Source organism: Phyllostomus discolor, chromosome 6 (assembly GCF_004126475.2).
Source record: "Phyllostomus discolor isolate MPI-MPIP mPhyDis1 chromosome 6, mPhyDis1.pri.v3, whole genome shotgun sequence".
Lineage (NCBI taxonomy): Eukaryota > Metazoa > Chordata > Mammalia > Chiroptera > Phyllostomidae > Phyllostomus > Phyllostomus discolor.
This window is the reverse complement of record NC_040908.2, coordinates 94095955-94123072: the sequence shown is the minus strand read 5'-3', so window position 1 is coordinate 94123072 and position 27118 is coordinate 94095955. Positions and strand designations below refer to the sequence as shown.

At 39.4% G+C, this 27118-nt stretch overlaps 1 protein-coding gene across 2 annotated transcripts in view; it reads right to left on the bottom strand.

Annotated features, from left to right (window-relative positions):
* PDGFD (platelet derived growth factor D) overlaps positions 1 to 27118 on the bottom strand; it is a 244702-nt gene that overhangs the window by 69479 nt on the left and 148105 nt on the right. The window contains exons 2-3 of one of the 2 annotated variants that reach the window (XM_028517400.2): positions 11421 to 11607; positions 4180 to 4360 (exon numbers count right to left, since the gene is read on the bottom strand). In XM_028517400.2, coding sequence (XP_028373201.1) covers positions 4180 to 4360; positions 11421 to 11607 — 368 coding nt within the window. Of the gene's footprint in view, positions 1 to 4179; positions 4361 to 11420; positions 11626 to 27118 lie in introns of both variants that reach the window. The other variant, XM_028517399.2, reaches the window with a different exon arrangement.

The following is a 27118-nucleotide window of genomic DNA, read 5'->3' as shown; positions in this document are numbered from 1 at the left end:
CCTTCCTTTCCTTCTGCTCCTTACCCCCAGCACTTGCAAGAGCCCACTTCCTCTTTATTCTGCTTACCCACTACCATTTGCTTGTAGACTAGCTATATGTCAAATTATCTTTTGCTTCAGGCCTACATTAAAATTTCCACTTCCCTATCTCATGCACTCTTATTAAAGTTCTCATTATGTTTTCAGGTTTTAGAATGTAATGTGATTAAAATACTGATTCACTAAATCTAAACCATGAGATCCCATAGACCATCAAAATGGCCTCTGTAAGTGGTGAAATTTTAGGACATTTGTAAAGTTCTAAATAAGAACACTTAGCTACCCTTGCCAAGAAAATGCTGCAACAATGAGACTCTGTCCTTAAGAATGAGTGAGTGCTTCAGCCAGCACCATGTGGAGCTCTTAGGCTAGCTAACTAACTTGGCAGCCCAGCACAACAATGCTTACTTAGGAATTCTTGAGCATGCATTTGCCTCTCTTGCTCTGCTTGCTTTCTTCTCATCTTGTCTGACCCTGACCATGTTCCTGGTTTTCCTTCTGTCCCGCACTTCATTTGATATTTTACTGATGCTTTCTTAGTATCTGGCCTTAATTGATCTTCTGGATTTGGATATCTAAAAAAGTTTACCCAGTCTCAGTACTGAAAGACTTGAGAGATACCCCCAAATAGGAAAGGGCTGAAATGAGGACAAGAAATCTCCTTTCTCACTCTGGACTGAGTGAGTAGTTAGGTACTGTTCTACTTCCTTCTCATGTCTGCTTTGTTCCAGCAGCCTAAGTCCTGGGCCATCAAAAAAATCATTACTTTCAAAGGAAAGAGATCTCCTTTCTATTTTAAAGTCTTAGTATTTGCTATTCTTTTGTTTAAAGCACCCTTCTCTCATAGCTCCTCATGTGTGCCTCTTCCCAGGTCTTCAGGTCTCAACTCAGTGTTGCTACACAGATCTCCCTTGACAGTCTAGCTGGAGTGAGCCCCTTCTCAGGCATTCTCTGCCACACTACTCTCTTTTATCTTCTTTCTAGCTTTTATTGAAGTTCAAATAACTTGTTTACATAGAAGTGCTTACTTCCCTATTTACTTACAAGTTTATTGTCTATTTCCTCCCACTACCATGCCAGACCCTGAGGGCAGAAACTCTGCACAGTATCTCCAGGATTGTGGCTGGTTTGCCTCAGAGCAGGCACTTAAATTACAAATTGCAGATCCTATAGCTCCCAACCTCCAGTAGGATATTTTTGAAAGAAAGAAACTGAGGTAAACAGACTCTGCTGTGAGGATCCCCACCCTCACATTGACTAGCTTTTGACTCTATTACAGTTCTGGCTGAAGTGGCTGCAACACCAGTGGATGCTCCAAATATTCACATATTTTAACCTGACTATGTAATTAAAGGTGGAATTCTCATACACTTTACAGAGATAGTGAATGGGGCCCTCCTTTGCTCTCTAGCTGTCGTTCAGAATTTAGTGTCAGTGACTGAGGATGTCTTGCCCACCACGATTTTGTTGTTGATGATTTTGTCTTCCCTGACTGCTAAGTTTTAGGGAAACACAATTAGAATTTGAAAAATTTGCTGTAATTGAGATATGATCTTATTCAACCTTTCAGCTCTAGTCCTTTTTTCCTTTCCTATTTTCTTTTATTTTACATAATTATTTGTAATGCAAAACCATGATTCATGCAGTTTTAATTTCAGTGGAAATCTAACAGTACCACTTGAAGTTAATTCAAACTGCAGAAATATAAAGTTAAAGTAACTGGCCAGGTAGCACTGTATTTTTTTTTTTTTTTAATTTTAGGAAGACTTAATAATGGTTATTAGCTGATTTCAACCTTAAACTAGCTTGTTAATAAAGCAAGGAAGTTTTCAATAGCTTTGAAATGTATTCATTTTTTCTTTTTGAATTTTGAAAATGTACCTTCTATTAAAGACACCGTTTTTTTTGTGTTTGTTACAATGTACAATTACAGGTTTCTCTCGTGGATGAGGAATTGAATCGCGTCAGAGGTGTCTGCGCATGCGCACACGCACGCACTGACAACTGAGCTTTCCGCGCACGGCCGACAGGTTCACTTGCTGCCTGACAGGAAATAGCAATGATATTGGCAACAAGAAAAGGCAAAGATGTTTTACAGATGAAAACACTGAGCCCTTAGCCAGTAAACAGCAGAGCTGAAGTTCATACTCATGCTGTTCATGATCTTCCCCACACATCGGTCAAGCCATAATTAACCTTCCATGCTTGTGGAGCAAGACTCAGAAGAGGTTTATCAAAAAATCATGCAGATCCGGAGTTATACACACCTGAAGGTTAAGCTCATTCTAACTCTTGGAATTCAGCAACCAAAGCACTTTGAACTTAATTGATCATATAGTGCCAGATGCCTATTAGGAGTGGAAAGAGAGCCCAGAGCTATTCTCAATGAATGTAGACCAAGTGGCCAGTAGGGAAATTGTAAAAAAAAAGTTGTGACTGCCATCATTTCTAAAAATTACAACTGAATGTACTGGTGGAGGTGAATGAGTGACTGAGCAGGGTGATGCCAATGAGTTTACATTCAAACCACAGAGAACGCACAACATTCCACTTAACATTGCCTAGAAAATGAGTGATAAGCCTCCCTCATAATGCAAAGCACCTCAAGCTCCTGTTTCCCTCCCCAAATTTACACATGTACTGTGTACTGCCTTTTCTAGAAAAAGAAATTATTTTTCTGTAAAGATATTGTATTAGAGTTGGGGTGTTTCAAACTGACTTGTGGGTCATTCAATTTAGTCACAACCAAAGCTTCACAGAAAGGTATATACGTTCATACTAATAGCACTTGAAAAAAAGGGCGGGGGAATTATCTTCATTAAGCCTATCTGTAACCGTTCCAACCTGCCAAGCCGGTTTTGACCTTGAACAATTGAAAATGGATGCATCACTGAGCACATTAAAAGGCAAAGAAATGTAGATACCAAAGGTTCACACTTCAGTTTTAATGCTGAGTGGCACTGTATGAATTTGCAATAATGTAAATCATGCTTGATGGATTATTTCCAAATTAAAACTGGAACCAGTGTCACCATGTGCATTTTCTTCATTTACAATGTTCGGATGTAGAAGTCATTTAGTATTTAATGACTCCCAATAACACAAAAAAGCCATTAGTTTAAAAAGCCAAGATTTATTTTTATTCTAAGTGTAACTCAGAAGAGAAAAAAGCCACAAATTTATTCCATTTATAGTACTGTGTTCTATTTTGGCATCCACATTTTGAAAAGGGATAAAAACAAACTGAATAAGTGAAGAAAAATGTTGTTGGGGGGAAAAAAAGACAATATGCTATGCCCAGTTAAAGGATTCAGGTGTATTTAAGATACTATATAGGCAAAATTGTTCTGATGTCTGCCTGGGCTTGACCTATGGCACCCAGTACTTCTGTCTTAATATTCATCATTCTCAGTTGCTTCCCCTTTCTAATTGTTCTCTCTATCAAACTATTAGCTACAGGAGGAGGTTAAGAACCCTGTCTCTCCTACTTACCTTTCTATCTACTGCAACTGTAAGATGTCAGCAACTTTATATTGTTTTATGAATGACTGATTAACTAAAGACGTGACTGTGATTGTGTGTGCCCCAACAAGGAGGATTAACTACAATGTCTATTTTGACTCAATAAGAGGTTAAATATTTTCTAATAGAACCATTATGATCTTTAAGATGCTTGCAAACTCAGGCTTTATGATTATAACATAGACCCTTCCAAATTTGGGTGATAATTTAAACTAAAATTATCAGGATTCTTTTCTGTGATTGGAAATACATAGGCAACTTTTCAAATCAAAGATGTTCAACTTTCACTTACCTTCTATTTGGCTATACATTTATCTTGCTTCAGTTGAATTAAAGATAATATGGTACCTGTTTTATCATAAATTATTTTACTTCTTCTATATACCATGTTTTCCTTCAAAATGTCTGGGCCTAAGAGTTGACTTAATAGATCCAAAATAGTATTCCTTACTAAAAAAAAGGCCTTAATATTTTGGTCATAGGCAGGAACAAAATATACCAATGGGAATTAATAAAGTTCACTTGCCCTCACATCACTATATTTAATCATAGAAAATAATCACTATACTCTATGAAACCAGGGTCTTCTTTTAATCACAATGTGGGTAAGATACTTACCACAAAAGAATAATAAATCTTGAATCCAGGTTTAGCCACAAAGTAGTCATCAGACTTAAACGTTATTTTAATTTGGTTTGTTCTTGATGTTATCCTTGGAGGTACTTCCTTGTGTCCACACCAGCGTCCTCTAATAATGGTACTGGTTTCAGATATATCTTCAACTTCCACAAAATCATATCTAGTATTAATTTAACAAAAATAAACAAATGCTGATTAAAGTAGACTTTGAAATTCATACTTTCATCAAGAATGTAAAACTATTGTATGTGATTTTTTATCACATACATCTGGGATGTGGCCTACCAGATGAAATAAAAATTATAAGCTACAGATATTTTATTTTATTTTTTAAATTATATTTTATTGATTGTCCTGTTACAGTTGTCCCAATATTCCCCCCTAGCCCCCCACCCCACTCAGCACCTCCCATTCCCTCAGGCAATTCTGACCCTTTTGTTCATGTCCATGGGTCATGCGTATAAATTCTTTGGCTACTCTATTTCCTGTCCTTTTCTTTAGATCCCAATGGTTATTCTGTGACTACCGATCTGTACTTCTTAATTCCCTTACCTCTTCACCCATACCTCCAAACCCCCTCCCATCTGGCAACCATAACAATGCTCTCCATATCCATGATTCTGTCTCTGTGCTTCTTGTTTGCTTAGTTTGGTTTTTAGATTAAATCGTTGATAGACATAGATTTATTGCCACTTTAATGTTCATAGTTTTGATCTTCTTTTTCTTAAATCAGTCCTTTTAACATTTCATATAATAATGGTTAGGTGATGATGAACTCCTTCATTTTCGCTTTTCTGGTAAGCTCTTTATTTGCCCTTTAATTCTAAATGATAGCTTTTCTGGGTAGAGTGATCCTGGCTGTAGGTCTGTGCTTCCATGACTTTGAATATTTCTTGTCAATCCCTTCTAGCCTATAAGGTTTCTTTTGAGAAATCAGCTTACAGCCTTATGGGAACTCCCTTGTAGGTAACTCACTGTTTTTCTCCTGCTGCTTTTAAGATTCTCTCTTTATGTTTAACTTTCGGCATTTTAATTATGATGTGTCTTGGTGTGCCTATTTGCATCCATCTTGTTTAGGACTCTCCGCACTTCCCAGACTTGTATGTTTATTTCCTTCATCAAATTAGGGGAGTTTACTTTCATTATTTTTCCAAATAGACTTCCAATTACTTGCTCTTTCTCTTCTCCTTCTAGCACCCCTATGATGTGAATGTTGGAATGCTTGAAGTTATCCCAGAGTCTCCTTACACTATCTTTTTTTTTACGTTTTTTATTTTTTATTTATTTATTTTTAGAGAGGGAAGGGAAGTAGAGAGAGAGAGAGAGAGAGAGAGAGAGAGGGAGAGAGACATCAATGTGCGGTTGCTGGGGGTCATGGCCTGCAACCCAGGCATATACCCTGACTGGGAATTGAACCTGCAACACTTTGGTTCGCAGCCCGAGCTCAATCCACTGAGCTACGCCAGCCAGGGCTCCTTACACTATCTTGTTTTCTTGAACAAGAATTCTTGAACAATTTCTCTTTTCTTCTTGTTGTTCTGATTGGCTGTTTTTTGTTTCCTAATGTCCCATATCCTTGCTTTGATCCTTGACTTCATCTATTCTGCTGTTGATTCACTGTAAATTGTTCTTTATTTCAATTAGTATATCCTTTATTTCTGCCTGGGTCTTTATATGCTGTTGAGGTACTCACTAAGTTCCTTGAACATGCTTATAACCAGTGTTTTGAATTTTGCATCTGATATATTGCTCATCTCTATTTCTTTAATTGTTTTCTGGAGTTTTGATCTGTTCTATATTTGGGCCATGTTTCTTTGTCTCCTCACATTTCCAGCCTCCCCATATCTGTTTCTATGTATTAGGTAGAGCTGCTATCACTCCTTGTCTTGGTAGCATGGCCTAATGTAGTAGGTGTCTTATAGGGTCTAGTGGCATAGCCTCTCCTATCACAAAGCAGGGAACTCCAGATATTTCCTCCCTCTGGGCTGAGTAGGCCTTCCTCTTGTAATTGAGCCTTGATGGCTTTTGGCATGTCAATGGGAAGGATTTAGCCAGGCCAGTCAGCTTCAAGGACTGGCTATAACCACTGACCACCAACTTCCACCCTCCATGGAGGATCAGCTGTGCAGCAGTAGAATGGTTGTATTCTGATATAGTCTGTAGCTGTCCACTGGGTGCACAGTCTCTGGGGTATCCCATGTGGTACAGGTCTGGGTCAGCTTTCATCTGTGTTCCACCTGGGCCCACTCAACATGAGCTCCAAAGCAATCTGCATATAACTGCAACTTGTGCTGGGGGTTGCAGCTTGGAGGTTCCCAGGAGAACCAAACTGTGATCCAAAGCTGGCTTCCCTTAGGTGGGGCCTAGGGCCACTTAGCCAGAGGTATGGTGTCTGGCAGCTCTCTGAGGCTAGTTGTTGCTTGTTTGAAGGGATTTGAAAAGATATGAAGCCTGTGTTGAGACCAGCAATTAATTTGGAAACACCACGGTTAACAGCTTGGGTTGGCTGTAAGTTGGTTGGGTTAGGCTCTCAGAGATTCCCCAGGGTGGAGTAAACTGTGTGAGCTGTGTTGATGGAGTCTCAGATAATGGCTCCAGCCTACCAGCTCTGTGGCTCTGTGTGGGGAGGACTCAGAAAAGGAACAATGGTCTCTACACACCTTTCTGTCTGGGCAAAAGCTGTCCCCTAGCTCTCACCCTGATGCTAGACACTTCAGTTCCTTCCCATATCACCAGTGCCCTGTAAGTTGCTGCCCTGGTGCTGGAGCTCTGAGGGAATTAGTCTGTATGAGTCCATGTTTGGATCCTGTAAGGGGGACGACTTGGGACTTTAATAGTTCCTTTCACCAATTCAAACTGGCTGGGTTTTACCACCAGAAGTTATGGGGGCTTATCTTTCTGGCACTAAAACCCTAGGCTGTAGGGCTGGGGGGCCTGGTGTAGACCTGGGACCCCTCACTCCACAGATATATGCCCTGAATTTTTATCTACCATGTGTGGGTTTGGGATCATCCCATTCTGCATCTCAGTGTCTCCACATCTCCTACCCGTCTGGATGGGTGCAGTTTCTTTAGTTCTGTAGTTGTTGGGCTACCATTCAACTTGCTTTCTGACTTTTTTGAGTGATGGTTGCTCTGTAGTTTAGCTGTAATTTTGACATGGTTGTGTGAGGAGGTGAGCTGTGTTTACTGCTGCTTCCATCTGGACTACTCAGGGGCTCCCACAGCTGTGTGCTTAGCAATGCCCGGTGGAAAACCGGCATCAGCCACGACAGTCACCATGGGTCCTGGGGACTGGCTAAGCTATAGACATTTTTAAAGTGAAGCTAGTGTTTGGGTTAGGTTTTCCAAATCCAAACCTCCACAATCTATTCTGAAAAAACCTTTACACACATTTGCCATGACTATTCTCAAATCATTAATAATCAAAATAGGCCACTTTCTGAGCATCTGGTTTACAAAGCTTTCCTGCAAAAACTAATAGCTATAATCTATCATCATTTTCGAGGAGATATAGCTCTAATTATATATCCAAATATTTACTATATAAAGTTTTTCAAACAAATTCCCATTTTGAATTAATTTACCACACTCCATACTTTCTTTAAAAAGGAAAATCTGTATCTGTACAGCATATAGAATCAGTACTTCATCACAAAAAATAAATCACTAACTCCTCTTTTTAGAAACTGTCTTTTGAAAGGATAATATCATAAAACATGACTTTTCTCATAATGGAAAGCATATGAATTGAGTAGACATGTTTGCTAACCACTACTGGAAATATCTGGGCTAGTTAAACCAGGGTGTGAATGATTTAAGACTAAAGGTTCCGCTTCGGCATTGGTCAGGCAAACAATGCCAGGATTGAGGGGGACCAGAAAGACCTCTTTAGATATTCCATAACCATTTGGTCCTTGAGATGCCTCCATACCATTCCACTTTGCCATCACTTTGTAAGACATCTTCAGTGACAGAGTTGATATCTTCTAAGGATCACTAATTCTATTTTCAGAATATCCAAGATTGTGGAACATTGTACTTGATGAACTGAACTATCTGCCTCTTGGTTCTGGGTGTCAGTGTCTCACTCCTCCACTCTATCTCTCCCAGATGACTTCTCAATGCAAATGATGTGCATTCACAGTGAACAGTGGCAGTGAGGTAGGTTAGTAAAATGCTAGAAAAATTCCTTAGCAAGTGGAATGGGGAAACTGAGACAGATAACTAAACAGCAGAGCAATTTATAACCAGATCATATCAATACATTGCTAGATCTTTTTTTTTTTAAAGATTTTATTTACTTTATTTTTAGAGTTGGAAGAGGGAGACAGAGAGAGACATCAATGTGTGGTTGCTGGGGGTTATGGCCTGCAACCCAGGCATGTGCCCTGACTGGGAATCGAACCTGCGATGACTGGTTCGCAGCCCGCGCTCAATCCACGGAGCTACGCCAGCCAGGGCACATTGCTAGATCTTATCTTCTCTAACCAAGGACACTTAGGAGCAACTAGTTTACACATTCCAGACCATGCCAGGGCCGACCTGCCTTGATCCTAGCCTGGACCCTCTCCAGCAACATTCTTTGAAGGTGAAACTGACCGGAGCATGACCCTGATCCCTCTATAAGTTCATTTTGATGCATCAACATGTCAAAGAATGCACCTGAAAAGCTTATGAGTATTCTATTGAGATCCTCCTGTGAGACCTCCCCTGGAATTTCTACACTCAGAAAACAAAAGCTCTTAATACAAAGGAAACATTGTGCACTCTCTCTTGGACATGTCTACACCTTCCCTCTCCCTCTTTCTACAGGTGTGTATCTTTGCTTTCTTTCTTCTAGGCTCCAACGTTCCCAGGAGCTTGCAACCAGGGGATCAGCAGGAAGCGGCAGCTCATCCTGGCTAACCCCCTGAACCTGTCTCCAAGGACCCTCCTTTTTCCTTTGTCACTTTTTCCTGAGTCCACATAGTCTAGCTGCCTCACTTCTTCTCCATCTGTATCTTTCTTTGTAAAGGGCCAAGGCAGCTCCACCTAGGCTCACTCCTGTTTCTATGATCTTGCCTCTTCTATCTTAAACCCTTCCTTTGTTTCACTGGCCCCAGCTTTAATGAATGTACTCTCAAAATCAACTGGACTTATATCATGAAATCTTTCCCGGATGAAATTAAGAACCCCCACATTTCAGACTATGCCAAGGCAGAACAGACTTGGTCCTGGTCCCTTTCTAGTGTCAGAAGCAGTCTCACAAACATATTATATTTTTCTGTCATAATTGCCAAAAGGAATCAGTATGAGAAACATCATGTCTAAATATGAAAAAAAATCTAGTATGGCTTAACTGGTCCTACCCATACACCTCAGAACTCTTATTGGGTTGGGCAGGTTAATCTAAGGAGGTAAACATAATAATATGGGTATTAAATTTTGTTGACAGTGATTTATGAGACCTTCAAGTCCTTTGCCTCAGTTTCCTTATGAGCAGAGTAAGAAGGTTTATACAATTTTACCAGCTGATTATCTTTTGGGTGCTGTATAAACTAATTACTTATGGTGCTTGGAAGGTGAAAAACACTCACAAAGAATCATTACTCAAGCAATAAAATATTAGTGTAAACATCAAGGAGGCTTTGGAACAGATGGTAGAAAATCAATTGCATTTCATTTTATACACAATACATGTAAATCATACTTACTGCACAAAGCCAGGGTATACTTGAAATGTTGTCACTAACTCAATCCGTCATTTTTGCTTTTTAAAAAACACATCATCAGTGTAACTCTGACGCTGTGTCTGATATCAAGAGCACACCGTTTTGTTTCTTGGGGAGAATTCTGAGGCAGGTCTCAGACCTGTGCCTTTCCCTTCTTCCTCTCCTCTTTCCACCTCTTACTCCTCTACCTCTCTTCATAAATTCTGAAAAGTGGATAGATTTAGTGTAGGGTCAAAGACATCCTAACCTCCTCTTCTATTTTAAAGCCAGCATGCCCAAAGAGCTCACTCACTACCAGAATCAGAAACCCTGCTCAGTAGTGAAGACCTGGCTTCCCCTCTCCCATGTCATCACCTTTAACTATCTTTTAATAGTGTTGTGGGGTTTTTTCCACGATCTCTTTTTTCCAGAACAGAAAATTAGTTCTCTCTTTCAAGGTTGAAAAGGCACAAGATCTGCTCTAGTTTATTCTCTTTGTAAATACTGATTTGCTCTTCCTGCATATATTTGTATGTTTTCTAGCATACACTACCCTCTGTGGTTCTAGAAAGTAATAGTCACTACTGTTATTCTTTAAAAAAATAGCAAGATAATCAAAGCTGTCAGTATAATAATCGTGCAACAAAGGACAACTAAATTTGAGGCACTCTCTTTATTATTCAAAGGAAAATAAACCTGCAGAAAGGATTTAGCAGTTCAATAGTTCATTGACAATGCAGAACAAGTGTGTGCAGTTAAGTGGAGAAAAGAAAAAAATTCCTCTCCAAGTCTTACACATACTAATTAAGTGAATAGGATGCTGTGAACAGACAATTCAGAAAACAACAGCCAGGGTCCTCTATGATCAATATGCTAAAAAGGGAGATTATCAGACATGGTTTTCATCTTTTAATGTGACCGAGAAACCACAGGAAACTGACAATCTGAGGAGCACACAGACCCTGGGGTTGCCTTCCCTTCCCACTTACACATATCTGAGGCCTTAAAACTATGATTTAGGGGTAAGGTTCTAACACCATAGGTCCTCACTATCATCCTTTCCGAATGAGGTCTGGGGAAACCATTACTGCTACGCATAGGTTATAATCATCTGGATTAGTTCCTGGAGCCAAGGAGGGTGTACACTCTTTAAGCCCAAGGTGGATTTAGACCAGAGCCACGAGACTTGGCTGCAGGTGATCTAGGATGTTGGATGCATCCAGCTGCTCACACAGGCTGCTTTACGCCTGGCCAAGACAGAGGCCTCCAGATTCCCTCCTTCTCTGGGGCTCATGCAGCTTGGCTCCGACAGGTGTGAAAGTGAGTTTCTGTTAGTCAGCAGCTGTCTATGCTCCAGTTTATTTTGTCTGCTAGGACTGACATATGGCTTTTTGAGAAATAAGTGGTGCATTCTGAGTAGGTCCAAAGGGCCCAAAGGGCCCAAAGGGAAGTTTAAGATGATGTTTGTAAATTTACCTTTTTCTTACCTTGGAAGAGTTCTCTAAAATGGATTTTTTTCTTCACTTACCTACAGATATCATTTTCTGCTTCCTCTAATCCAAACTGATTGTCGAAGGCTAGCTGGATCCTTGTGTTCTCCTGGGAGTGGAGCCGCCAGGTCAGAAGCAGGTTCCTGGGGTAGCTATTTGGAAAGCGGGGACTCTGCACGTGGCCATTTCCTGTCACCTGGATGGTTTCGTCTCTTCGGTACAAGTCTGTGAGGTGATTGCTCTCTGTTAGTAGTCACAACTTGTAGAAATTAGTATGTTGCTCCAATTACAGGAAAGCAAAAAAAGAACAGTTTAAAACATATCACATTTCAAAGCACTTCTTGATTTTCTTTAAAAACAAGACCAAACGGTAGCCTTCTGGTTAAACAAATAACATATATTTCTTCTATTATCCCCCACATTCCCAATTTCCTTATAAATCTAGACTAGATGCCAAATATTTTCAATTTGTGGGGCTCTCTTAACATCACGCTTGATAGCAAAAATTAACAGTTATTCGGAAGTCAGGTTCATTTCAACTGGAATTAGAATAAGAAAATAATTTCAAATAATTATCCTTCCTCTTTTCAATGTAATACAAAGAATTTTTTTACAGTGACAGTGTGACAGTATATCCTCATTGATTAGCATAGGAGGTGGATAGTCCATAAATATTGCTGAATGAATGAACAAGTGAGTGGAAAACAAATTTTAAATAATCTAGTTAGTAGGCACTGGCTCTCCCTCCTGGGAGCACATCTATCCTTTCCCTTCCTCCTCTCCTCCCCTCACAGGGGGGCATCTCCTAAACTCTAGGAACCCCATGAGACTTGTAACTAAGGGAGCAGTGGGCAGCGGCATCTCATCCTGGACTCAACCCCCAGAATCTGTCCAAGGCTGCCTTTCCTCTGGTTTTCCAGTGAGCTAAAAGCAGCACCACTCTGGCCCACTTCTTTCCTATATTTCTAGGGAACCAAAGCAGCCCCACCTGGGCTCTCTCCTGTTGTTTCTTCTGTCCGAAGGCCTTCCCGGCTTTACTGTCCCCCAGCTTTAATGAACATTCTCTAAAAAAAATAACTTTAATAGTGTTTAATGACCAATATATTTTACATTCAAGCGATGTTTTTCAGTTGTTTCTTCATCATAAAAATCAGTTCTTTGCTTTAGTTTTTCATGACTTAAAATAAGTCAATTTCATATTCTCCTTTTTGTGTTGTATAATAAAGAATTTGTCTGGTCTTTCTTTGGGTTCCTGAGATGGAACTGCTAAACACTTAGAATTTTGCAAGTAATAGAAGTGTTCTGTCACTTGCAGAACAGAAGTGTTCTGCCCGGCTGGTGTGGCTCAGGGGATTGAGTGCCAGTCTGCGAACCAAAGGGTCGCTGGTTTGATTCCCATCTAGGGCACATGCCTGGGTTGCAGGCCAGGTCTGTGGGTGGGGTGGGGGGGGGCAAGAGGCAACCACACATTGATGTACCTTTCCCTCTCTTTCTCCCTCTCTAAAAATAAATAAAATCTTAAAAAAACCCTTAAAAATAAAAAGAAGTATTCTTTTTCATGATAGACCACTAGGACCGCATCTGAGTTTATGCTAATGAGGTGATCTAATGAGCATCCCTAAGTAGTTGTACAGTGGGCACCGGCCACAACTGCAAGACCAACATGTGATTAGAGAGTCTGGGCTTTGAACCTTCATATGGACCTGACCTCCCAACATCCCTGGAGGTAAGGAGCACTGGAGATTGAGTTCAATCACATTGCTTATGATTCAATCAACCCTGCCTACAGCATGAAACCCACTAAAAACTCTGGTCACTGGGGCTTGAGTAAGCTTCGTGGTTGGTGATGCTCACTGCTGTGCTGGGAAGGTGACCTGTGCCGAGGAAAGAAAAGCTTCATGCTTGGGACCCTCCCAGACTTGCTTGTCACCTGTGTTTATTCTGATTTGTACCCTGTTTAGTCAATCTATAATTTTAACTATAGTGCTTTCTTAAGTTCTGTGAGTTGTTTTAGTGTGAATGAAAAAATGGAAATTCTATAGAAAGTGATCTTGCAGAGTGACATGATCATAAATTCCTACCTGGGCAGGTCATGGTGGGGAGCAGAGCCCAGACACATAACTTGTTAGTAAAAAGTTTATCTTCGCCTCAAGCAAGGCCTGTTCACTGTTTCTGTGTACCTAGGTTAATGCACTTTTGACACAGGCCAAAACCACTCTCAAAAAAGCACATATTCTTGTTAGATACCCTATAATACAACCCCCCACCTTGATTTATCCCACATCCAAGTAATCATCCTTAAGTTTCTTCTTTAATTCTGAATGCAGAAAAAAAGCTGCAAAACCGTCATTCCCGGAGCATTTGAGAGCTTGCTCCTGGCATGTCTTCAGTTTGGCTCAAATAAACTTCTATAAAAATTCTCTAGGCTTGGACATTTCCTACAATAACACTAACACATTCTCAAGACTGAGGGGCTTGTGGGAAACCATGAGTTTATAGCCAGTTGGTCAGAAGTGTGGGTGGTCTGGGAACCCCCAAACTTGTAGCTGGTGTCTGCAGAGCAGTCTTGCATGGACTGTGCCCTTAACTTGTGAAATGACTTAATTCTAGCTAGCTTATATCAGAATTGCATTGCACAGTGGATCCACTTTTCATTTTTTCTAATGTCCAGAGTTCTTTGCTCTTGAGATTTTGGGTTTTTAGCTCCCACCCATCCCTACCACCCCCAAACAGATCTCCAGCCACAGTCTATTTCTGTTCCCCTGCAGAGAATTTACTTTGGGGCCTATAATTCAGTGAGCCTGGTCAGGAAGACCTAAATTGCTGGTGGAAACCACTGAAAGTTGGGCTGCTTAGGGTGGCTCTTAAAGTTTCCAAAATAAGAGAAGAGGAATGAACAATGAATCAGCATGTGAAATGTGAAGCCTTCTCTCTCTTTTACAAATGTTCTGGTGCATAATGGGAATTTCTGTGTTTAAAGTGTTGCACTTGCCCAGTTAAACTTTGTGTGGGAGAGAGAGTCCTAGGAGGAGTTAAAATGGCTAAAGGAAGTCCACCCTCCCTGCCACAGAGCGCTGGCTCTGTAGGCACGCCACCTCCTCCAGCGAGCTCAGCTGAAGACAGCCTCATAGGTGCCAGGAACAGTTTCCCCAGTTGACCCTTTACTCTTCGCTTCTCTTGACCTTATGCTGTAAATGTAGCCATGAAACTTCCTTGTTTGCTCACTTAGTAAACGGGCGAAGGCCGTTTGCCTGGGGAGACAGCTGTGCACTACGTCTGGTCAGTCAACCACCAGTCAGGCAAACAATTAAACACAAACTCTAAGCGGTGCATCGCACTGTTTTCAGTATTTCTGTATCTTGACTATTACTTTCAGATTTTTGCCATATTTTCTATCTCCAGTACTATTTACTTGTAATTTCTCTAATCAAAAGCAAATCTATTCTAAAATAAAACTTTATCAATTATGTAAATAGTAACTGAGTACCTTGTGCCATGAATAGAAGATAACCAAAAATCTGAAAATATAACTATTAAATTTTAAAATATCTCATCTCATGTGTTCAGATTTCTCTTTTGTAAAATAACAAGATTGAGAAGCACATTTTGTCTTTGGTCTCTTTCAGGGGTAACATTCAGTGTTTTTATTTTATTTTATTTTTATTTAATTTTATATATTTATTGTTCCAGATGCTGTTACATGCAAATATAATTTAAGAATGTTTACAGAGCACTTGTCTTTAAAGACATGAAACACAAAGTTGACACATACCACCCAGTGTGAACAAGGCATAAAGTAACCCAAGTGCTGAGTGTACACGCAATGTTGATCCGAAGCAGGGAGGGCTGCAGGGCTGGCACGGTGAGTACAAGGTGTGTGCACGGGATCACAGTCAGAAGACTAAACTGTGCACAGTCCAAGTGGGCCCTGTGGGAAGGGGAGGCTGTGTGCTTTAAAGGCAAACTATGGAAATAGCTGGAAGTTGGGCAACTGTGTTTGCACTTGATATAAGTGGAAACAAGAAAGCTCTGGAAAGGCTCAAAAGCTTGTTGAAAGGAATATTATTAGCCTGTCCGTGCTGTGAAAGGCAAACTGGAAGGAGAGCACCTGCAGTGGGACGGTGTCGGAGGGGAGTAGTAGCCCCTGATCTTCAGAGGATGCTTTCCAAGACCCCCAGAGGATGCCTGAAATGGGGCAGTGCAGAACCTACCTACACTCTGTGTTTCTCCTACACACACACGCCTATGGCAAAGTTTAATTTATAAATTGGGCACAGTAAGAGATTAACAACAATAACTGATAATAAAATAGAATATCACAATCATATACCATAATAAAAGTTATATGAATATGGTCACTGGTTTTAGGGGATCCTTTGCTGAAGTCTCTGTATAGACTCAGTGTTTCTGGTGCAACATGTTGCCATCAATTGAAACACTTTTCTGTTCAGGTCTTCCACCCATGCATTTAATGCTTTTTTTTTTTTTTAAATTTTAACTAAGTACTTACCACATACCATGGCTGTAACTTTTTCAGTTTGAAGTACAACAGCAAGACCAGTACAAATTTCTTTCTTTTTCTTACACTTTCACAGATATAAGATTTGTTCTTACGGTAGATCTTGCAATCTCAGTACATGGCTTCTTTTCTGTCCTTTTTAAGTCGAGAACTTTAACCTTTCACTTAAAGAAAGCACTTTATGGTTGCCCTTTGGCATATCCAAATTGCCAGCATCTCTACTCTTACACTGTGGGATCATTATGAAGTAAAGTCAGGGTGACTTGACCAACAGCACTGTGAGACCTAGGGTTGATCTGATAGCCCCGGCAGCTACTACCTGACTGATGGGCAGGGAGCTGATACAGCTTGGAGACAGTGGCCAAAAGGATGAGTCACATCCTGGGTGGGATGGAGTGGGACACCAGAGATTTCACCATGATACTCAGAATGGCATGCAATGTAAAACATGTTTTAATTGTTTACTTCTGGAGTTTTCCTTATACTATTTTGGTACCAAAGTTGCCCTTGGGTAACTGAAGTTGTAGAAAGCAAAATCTCAGATAAGGGGAAACGAGGTAGTTTCTAGAGAAGAAGATTCTAACCTAGAAGGGCAGGTAGCAGTAAGTCCAGGCCAGGGCAAATAAATCAAAAGGAACTTGGAGTTCAGAAAGAAAGCCACAGGGATGAGCCAAGTATAGGAGCAACATGCTTATCCAAAGATCTCAGGGCAGTGTGGTAACACTGACACATAGCAGCATGCAGACGGTAACCGGTTTTGAAGAAATGTAAGCTTGGTTTCCCTGTGGCAATGAGAAATTCAAACGGAAGCTTAACAGGCTTTTGGGAGTAGAGCACTAGACCTGAAACGGGAGAATAGAAGAGATAAGGCCTCAGTTTCGGGAGGAAAGAGGAAGTCTTGGGAATTACGGAATCCTCTGCGGAAGTGTCTGCCCTAGGGAGTCTAGGTGCGGATGCTGACGGTCCTGTTGGGGAGGGGACGAGGACAGAAGGTTTGTCTGGGAAATCAGAGCAGTGATGTCTGGGAGGGAGGCAGGGGCCCACAGCAGTGCCATGTCTATGTCAAGTTGTCCAGAAAGAGGCGATTTCAAGGACTGAGAAGTCAGTGGTGCCAACATACAGAAGACCACAGCACTCAACGACAAAGTCACGGACATCCTTTGCTTGTGCACTCGCAGAGATTCCTGCAAGTCGAGAAAAGGACCTCTTTTTTTGTAGAACATTATTAAAGACTAGATTGTCTTCCAAGCACTAACTCCACTTTAAATGAAACACCAATTATATTTTTAAGAAAGCTGTGGTGGGGGTTGGTGGGAGGGGCTTTCCTTCTTGTGTATAGGTTTATTAATAAAAAACTTGTTTCCAGTTTTACAAAGTTAGCACAGACCTATGTTTCAGCATACTGAATTGGAGGCCCAAAAATAAAAATATTGTTTTCTGATTTATTTTTCCTTAAAATCAAAATACTGCAAAAATCTACATATATATAATCTAGATATCAATAACAGCAAACACTTTTAGAGTGCTTATTTCATGCAAATCATTTGTTATAAACACTTTGCATGTTTCATGTATAGAATCTAAACTCTATTAAATATGATAGTGTGTATGTGGGTGTGTGACCATTTGATAAATGAAGATTCTGAGGCACAGACACATCAAGTAACTTATTCAAGGTCACAGAGTTAGTAAAGGCTGGAGTCTGGATGTGCACCCAGGCAATCTGGTCCCAGAGCTGATGCTCTTAACTACTGGTTAATAGAAGGTATTCTTCCTTCTTAGTCTGAAACTTGCTAAAGGGAATCTTAGATTCTTTGCTATCTGTAATCCACTTTGGCTTTTCAATCACATTCTTTACATGTAATTGATAACCTCAGGCCAACTCAGTGTTATTCTTAGCTGAAGAGTTACAATGAATTATAGACACACAGAGTAAGCAACAAGTTCAACCTGAGATAACTCCCAAGTATTGTATACAAAGTCACATTCCTGAATGAAGGTATTTACTTTGGTGTTCCAATAATAGCAAACGTTTATGGAGCAGTTATTATGTGCCAGGCACACGGATGGTTTAAACACCCCACTTCAGTTAATCCTGTAACAACCTATGCAATTAATAATATCCACTTTTTACAAATGAAGCTCAAAGAGTTTAAGAAACTAGTGACCTCAGGGCAGAAAAATTGTAGTGGAATCAAGGTTTGACCCTAGGCAGTTTATTTGCAGAACACACACTTTTCAACTATAGCTGTGAACTAGTTGTATGACTAGTACAAAAACACAATACATTTCATTTCTCATAGAATTTCTATGTATGTTGATATGGCAAAAACGTAAGTTCTTATTTTGCATTTTAATACAGAAGAAGGTTTATATCCTCAAAAATTGACTAGGGCATTTGACTTTGTTTTTAAAGGTAATTAAAATGAAAAAAAAAAAAAGCGCCAACTGTTTTATTTGTCTGCCTGTCCCCAACCCTTTCTAAGCTCTCCCAGCAGACTATTCCAGGAGCTCATGAAAAGTCACTGCTGACACTGGAACCACTATTCTCAAAGTGGGGCCTGCAGACCAGTATCATTAGCATCCTCTAGGAACTTGGTGGAAATGCATATTTCAGGCTCCCCTAAGACCTCCAGAAGCAGGAATGCTACAGGTGGAGCCCAGTGCTGCTTCTTTTAATAGCCCTCCAAGTGATTTCAATGCTCCCTAAAGTTTGAGATTCACTGATCATCTTATAATTTCTGTTATTTTGCTTCTTATTCTAGACTTCCCAAGCTCCTCTACCTCCCTGCTTTGACTCAGTGCCTTGTGTCTGATTTTTAATTTTACCTCCCAACTGATGGCTCATCATGGGCGCACCGTTCTGTCTTTGATCTTGGAACCCCTTCCAGGACATCAGTTCTGGCAAACAATGATCTAGGGTCAGAGGCTACCAACCTCCGTGCCTTTGACCCTGAACACCTGGGTCTCACCCCTCAGCCAGCTTTCCCCACATCATAGAATAGTAATCCTGGGTCCGAATAGAATGTGTTTGGTAACCCATTGTCACCTATTATGACGTTTAAGGAGGAATGAAATTACAAACAAAGGTAATATTTTTATTTCTTCTCAGTTTATATTATCTACAACAACCTAAGATGCAAAGGGCAAATACTGTGTTGTTGAAGTAAAGATTGAAATATTTTATCAATGATTCCACAGGAAAAAGCAATGATATAAGTTGTATGCTGTGCCATCTCACATTCATTCAGTAGAATAGTAAAGACATGCATTTGCCCCACTTCATACGGAGAGATCTGATCAGATCACTGGGGAAGCAAGCGTAGGGAGGGGCCAGAGGAGGACATTGCCCAAGGTAATGGTAAACAGGATTGGCTGAGAAGCTGAATGCCTCCAGAGCACTTGGAATTATAGGCCAGAGATCTAAAATAAACAAGAGGGCAGAGACTGTCTCTCAGGTTCATCTTCCTCAAGGCTGCCTGGGTGATCGTGTTGCAGCTGCCTGTGTTTCCCAGAGGATGGTATTTTGGGTGGATTTTGGATGAAAAAGAAACTACAGGCACAGCCTAGGATCGGGCTGACCTGGCAGTGGGTGGCAGGGTTATTCTCCTTTGGGTATTCTAGAGGGGACGAGCTCTGAGGCAGAGACCTGCTTTTACTCCAATATTGTATAGCTTTTGTGTCTTATGTTATTTTAGTTTGTAACTAACCCTATAGAAATAAGATAATTAAAAACTAACAGGGGAAATGATAGGAGAACTCAGGTGTTAAAAAGTGTAGCCTTAATTGACATGTTCAAATGATTAAAGTTATAACTAAAGAGTTAAAGAGTTTAGCCATAATTGATAGGTTTAAGTGACTAATGCAAGTGGGAAGCTGTTATTCTAAAATTGTGTAACCTTTGAATAAAGACTCCTTTCCTTTATTACCAAACCTTGCTCCTGAAATTTTGCCTTGAGGGTAGTGGTGGGGCAGCGAGACCCCACTAGCTGAGTAACACACTGACTCCATAAGATACCCTGGAATCAGCAGCTTGACTGAGTGTCACAGCCACTATATTCTGCAGCTACAAACCCAGAGAAAAGAATGGTCATTGACTTAGGAAATTCCCAACCTGCAAAGAGATTTACTACAAAATGTCATTTGTAAAATGGCTGTTCTATGGCGATGATGCATTATATCATGTTATGGATGGAAAAGATCACAGAGTGATCTGATCACAAATTCCAAATTGGGCAGGTCCTTGTGGGAACACGTGCCTCAGGCCTACAACTTCTTTAGTGAAAGCTTTTAAGCCAGCCCTGTCCATTGTTCTTGTGCGTCTAAGTTGATACACCTTTGAAATACCAGAAGTAATACCCACTGAAGGTGGTATTAACCCTCAAGAGAGCACATAAACCTGTTAACTATTTTGTAATCCAATTCCTGTCTTGCTTTCTACAATCTTCCTTACATCCCCTCCTCAATTTCAAATGCATAAAAGAATGTGAAAAACTGTCATTCTGTAGAGCCTCGGAGATCTTGCTCCCCAGATGTGTCATCTGTTTGGCTCAAATAAACTCTTATAAAAATTGTCTAGCAGTTTGCTAGGAGAGATGTCTGAGACTTTACTGCTCATGCTTTCTTCTATGATTTTGATAGTTTTTCAACTTATATTTAAGACTTTTATCCATATGAGTTTATTCTTGTTATGGTATAAGTTGGTGGTCTAGTTTCTTTCTTTCTTTTTTTTTTCTGGATATATCTGTCCAATTTCCCCAACACTATTTAATTTATTTTTTATATATTTTATTTATTTATTTTAAAAGAGAGGTGAAGGGAAAGAGAAAGAGAGAGAGAGAGAAACATCAATGTGTGGCTGCATCTTACATGGCACCCACTGGAGACCTGGTCTGCAACCCAGGCATGTACCGTGACTGGGAATCGAACTGGTGACTTTTGATTCACAGGCTGGGGCTCAATCCACTGAGCCACACCAGCCAGAGCACCAAGAAAATTTATTGAAGAGACTGTATTTACTCCATTGTATGCTCTTGCTTCCTTTGTCAAAATATTAATTGACCATAAAGACGTGGAAGAACATATTTGGCCATGATACATCTGAAAAAGGGTGAATTTCAAAAATATATAAGGAGCTTATACAACTCAACACTAGGAATACAAACAACACAACAAAAAATAGGCAAAGGACCCAAATAGAGACTTCTCCAAAAAGGACATACAGATGGCCAATAGATGTACGAAAAAATTAAAACCACAATGAGGTATCACCTTCCACCTGCCAGAATGGCTACCATCAGTTAATCAACAAACAACAAGTGCTGGCCAAGATGTGGGAAAAAGAGAACCCTTATGCACTGTGGTGGGAAAGCAGACTGGTGCAGCCACTGTGGACAATAGTATGAAATTTCCTTAAAAACTTAAAAATGAAACTGCCTTTTCACCAAGAAATCTCACTTCTGGAAATATATCCTAAGAATCCCTAAACATTAATTCGAAAGAATAGATCACTCATATGTTTATTGCAGAGTTAAGAGCCAAGATCTGGAAACAGCCTGAGTGCCAATCAGTAGCTGAGTGAATAAAAGAGCTGTGGTACATTTACCCAATAGAATACTACCAGGCCACAAAAACAAACAAACAAACAAACAAACAAACAAACAGAAATTTTACCTTTTGTGACAGCATGGATGGACCTAGAGAATATTATTCTCAGTGAAATAAACCAGGCAGAGAAAGACAAATACCATATGATCTCACTTACATGTGGAATCTAATGAACAAAACAAACATCAGAATACATAAACAGAGGCATGGACATAGGGAACAGACTGACAGCTGTCATATATTTATTTACACAGAGAGAGACAGACAATGGAGTGGTGACCAACAGAGGCAAAGGGGGTGGGGAGTAGGTGAAGGTGGGCAAAGCAGGGAAAACAGGGGTGGAAAGGAACTTTGCTTGAGGTGATCAGTCCATGATGCATCGTGCAGATGTTTTATTGTGTGGCACACTTAAAACCTGTATTGTTTTGTGAACCAATGTCACCAGAATAAATTCAGTTAATGAAAAAAATGAAATAAAAATATTGTGTAGAAGTTTGGGCCTTTTTGACACTGACAATAGAAATGTTTACCCATAATTCAGGTAAATGGTATAATATAAATACCAGTCTCACTTATGCTGCAAAACAGCAACCACAATGTGACCACTTAATGTTTGGAGGGTATAACATATTTCAGAAGCATCCAACTTTGTAAGTTCATCATAAATAAAAGTTGACAAAAATATAGGCAGTAAATATCATTGCTTTCATTCTTATTTTTGTTTTTTCTTTTAAATTAAATTTTGTTTTGTTATTTTAACAGGTAATGAAATCCACACAGAGAAGTTAAAATGATTTGTTTCAAGTCAGAAGAAAGAAAGGCTGGTGTATGTAAGAGCAGAGCCCGAATTCAGCTCTGTCATGTCCTAGTCCTGGTGACTTTCCCCTATGAGAAGAGCACAGAGCTGCATTAAACACACCATGCCATCTTTCTGGCTTCTGTTTCTCAAACTAATACTTCAAAGAGTTGGATAATGTGGCATTTAAGATTTCTTCCAGGTCCAAATAACATGACACATCAACGATATTCTTTCAAGTGCACAGAATTGCCAGTGGTTGGACAATGACTAACAGACACAAGTGAGCCAGTGATGGGGCAAGGGCATCTGGAATCTGAAACCTCTGATGGGATATCTAACACTGATATTATAGATAGTTGTATGCTGTCACTTAAATAAGAGCACAAATGGGTGATCTCAACACATTGTTCAAACACATTATTATTTAGTAACATATTATTCCTTGTCAACCAGAAAATTGTCCAAGGCACATAATGGCCACTTAGCATATCAATTTGAACATGTTAGAGAGGGATTTAAATAAATCCTTTAGGATAGAAAGAATGTATTCTATTTTTGCTCTTTTAAAAATCTAAGTAGAGGTTTCTTTCTGAGGCTGGTTAGATATAAGAGATAAAAACTGAAGATATCCAAAGTGCTTTATAATGTCTTTGAAAGTTTCATAGGGAAGTAAAAAGTAGAACAAAAAATCATAGGTTGAATGTTAAATTCCTTGAGGGAAAGAACTGTTTTGCTCCTAACCTGGTCCCAGTGCCTCCTCAGTGTGGGTATATGGAGACACTCAAAATCTACAGTGGTCCCTCTTATCCCTGGGGGATGCTTTCTAGTTCCAAGACCCACAGTGGATGCCAGAAGACCACAGACAGTACCAAACCCTATATGCACTATGTTTTTTGTTTTTTGTTTTTTCTATACAAACATACCTATGTGGACTACTCTCACTTCTGTTGAGCGACATATGAGATCAGGTGAATGACTAGATCCCACAGCTTCTCAGCCCATGTGACCATCTAATTGAAAAAAGAAACTCAGCCAGGATAATGAAGAGTCAGGTCTGTGCCTCGCCTAATGTATGATTATTATCACTACTAAACTGCCTCAAATAAACTTTGCACCCTCCCTCAAGGACAACAACATGGTGTAGAAAAATGTCCTAGGGCACAAAATCGCATCTTCATTGGTGAGACATAGTGAGGTGCATTGTTGAAGAGAGAAAAAGGAACTAGGGAGAGATGGAGAACATAAAAGAGAGTAGGGCAGGGAGTCTCTAATTTTAAAACAAAGAGGTCATTTTAAAAAACAGAACCTAAAATACACCATTGAGATTAGATTAAATTTAATTAGATAATTCTCCACAAATTATCTCCTAACTTGAAAGGCACAGGTTTGGAAGTCTTGCCGCGTAACCTGCTAAAAGTCAAAATTAGAGTCTGTTAACGATGTTAGTTTAAAAATCAGCCTGCGAGTATTTGCTACACCTTTCTCCTCAGTATCTCCTGAGGCACTGAAGCTTGTGAGCACTGAACTCAGCCCCCCTGGACCTGTCAGTGGGCCGGCCTTCATCAAGGAGCTGAGATGACACCTGGCAAGTGTTCTCAGCAGAACTGGCTCTCCGGAAGCCCGTTTCTGCTCTCCAGAAACTACAGTCTCCTGTCACCACCCTGCTCTTGAGCAAGTAAGCTTTCAAGCAAAGCTGACTTTTAATTAGAATTCTCCAGCAGAGACTTTATATGAACTCAGCAGTAATACAAAACCTGTCTGTTTATGAAAATGCGAGAAGGAGGGAACTGGTTGATAGTTCTATCTTTTTTTAAAAGTCACATTCCTTTTCTCACAAACAATATGTTAATGTTCCATAAACAACCTTCCTTATATTAACAATTTGGAGACAGTGTTTGTAGAGTAAGCACTTGATAATTCCTCAAGCTCAAAATTATTCTTCTTTAGGAATCTGAGTCCACCAAAAAAATAAAGAAAAATACTATAAAATCCTTTTGATAATTTGCCAGAGAGAGTCGCCAGGAGTGCAGTGACTGTCCAGCCTACTACGCTGATACCTATTATTCCTCACTTCACTGTATCTTTTAATGTGCAAGTGTTTGTGTCATTGCTGCACCACAGTGAACAGTCACACTTTTTCCCTCAAAAGAGCTTCCACTTTATAGATTACAGAAGTGACATAAAATTATATTACAATGGGAGAGATTTTGGTTTCATTTTTGAAAATTAAAACCAGTAAAAATAAAGATTGTCCCAAAGTAGCCATACAATATTTTAACACATTAAGATAATTCATATTAATTAATTCTCTGATATATCTCTTTTCTTCTATTGTAGTTTTTGCACTGTGATGCTTATATGTAAATGATGTAAAAAATAAACAGTAACATTCATAAATATGGCAGATGTAGAAGGGTAATGTTGAATGGCAGGACAGAAAGTATTATAGAATCAAAGGCTGCTGAAGACTGAGATCTTTTCAATCATACTAACTTAACACCCAGAAAATAAGACAACCTTAATGAAACAAATATCTGCTTTAGCCACTTCCAACTTAGCTCAGAGATATATAATGATAACAGGCAAAATAGAAAGAAAGTAATAGCTAGGAAGAATTTGACTTAGCATTTTTTCTAGAAAACATTATAGAAAAACCAATGTTCTTATAAACATTGTTTTGGAAGACTATTAAAAGTGTGAACTTTGAGTATTCTCAGTGAGAGTTTCCTGAAATTATTTTATAGGTAAGTGTCAGGAGGAAGTAATAGACCCAAAAAAGCTGACATGAGCTTGACTAGTGTGGAACACAGAAGATGATCTTGAAATATCCCAATGATTAAAAACTTGATTTATGTGGCAAGACAAAAGCATTTTCTTTAGTCACATCTGACTAAAGGGTTCATCAATTACTGGGAGAAAACGAAGAGTTAATATAAGAATCACATGGCTTATTATTTGTGGTTTGTATATACCTACAACTATATATAATATGCACAGAAGTTATAGCTCATATAATATATGAATACTTTATATATATCTATTGTACTTAAATGCTTATTAAGCTATATATCTTTCATGCTATTTATAGATTCATTCATTTTTTAATATCACATCCCACCTATTTCCATAACACTTTTATATTATTTTAAAATAGGGAAAAATGATTATTTTTAAAGTTAACATTTCAGTTGTTAGGAAGTGGAGCACATTGGGACATAGTTGCGGTGACTTTTGTGTGTGTAAATTGAGTCAGGCTTAGGGGATAACTTCATTTGATTTCAACCTCAGATGTTTGCATTGGTAGCATCAGATACGGATGAATTATAACATCTGGATATTAAGTGTCACTTAAAATGTCTTTATAAAGGTAGCACTACAATAAAGTTTTTGGGTGTATAAATGAATATGAAAAAAGGATTAATAATGTAAATATAATAAAAAAGATAAAAGCTATCTCATCTATATTATTATTATTATTTTTGAAGATTTTATTTATTTTTAGAGAAAGGGGAAGGGAAGGAGAGAGGGAGAGAAACATCAATGTGTGGCTGCCTCTTGTGTGCCCCTCACCAGGGACTTGGCCTGCACCTCAGGCATGTGCCCTGACTAGGAGTCGAACTATTTGCTTTGCAGTCCAGTGCTCAGTCTACTGAGCTACACCAGCCAGGGCTCATCTATATTATTTTGTAAAGAAATAACCAAGTGCTTTACAGGACCAAAGCTGAGATGATGCATACAAGTAAATAAAGCTGAATTTTGATCATCTTTGAGGTTCAAAACGCAAATTCCCTTCCTACCTCAGACAGTAAAATTAAAGGCAATAGCAATTACCAAATATCTCAGACTAGCTCAAAAATTGTCAAAACTATAACATATGAATGCAAATAATCCATGGATTGTGATGGTGATAAACATCAATCTGTCAAAAGTTGATAGCTTTCAAGAGACTTGTTTAACTCTAGTGACGTGTAACTCATATAAGCTAAAAACGATATGGTAATTATGAAAAATACAGATGAACTCCAAGTATTCTCCAGTATTCTTTAAAATTGTGATCCTTTAAAAGTACTAAGCTAAGCAAATCAATATCACACACACACACCAAAGGTCATGTTAACCTTCAAGCTGTGCATCAAAACTGTAGGAAGAAGTGATTTTGAGGACTTTTGAGAGTCAATTAAAAAAAGCTTGAAATTGGATTTTCACTGGGATAATTAAATAAGAGAGGTTATATTTTTATGGATAAATTTGTACTGTTACCATTTTATTAAAAAAGCATTTTGTGTCCTTTCTATGTGGACATTTTCCCCCCACAAAAGCCATTACTAATTCGATGCTGGGTTTTACAATGAATGGCATTTTAGAATGAAGCAAGCCTTCTGTTTCCTTGCCAGATCTCATACTAACAAGTCTCTCCAATATCGTTACCATATCTGGTGAGCCTCCTCTGGGCATTCTTCTCTTTTCCTAAGCACTGTGTAGTCAGAGTGGTATTAGGCAGAAGAGATTAGATTATGCTAGCCCAAATCTCAGTGGTTTTAATAACAAAGTTTTACTTCTTGCTCAAACTGCTTGTCTACATTGGATCGATGAGGCTCTGCTTCCTATTTCCTCACTCTAGGACCTAAGCTAAGGAGGTGTCATGTCATAACATGAACGGTCAAGGCAGGGGGAAACCAGGAGATGAATGATTGCCCATTGACGTTTTAAGTACTATACTCACGTTTATGTTTTCACCAGCCAAAGCTAATCACATGGCCAGACTTAACTTCCAACAAGATGGGTGCCTGGAAGGAAAGGAGAACTGGAAG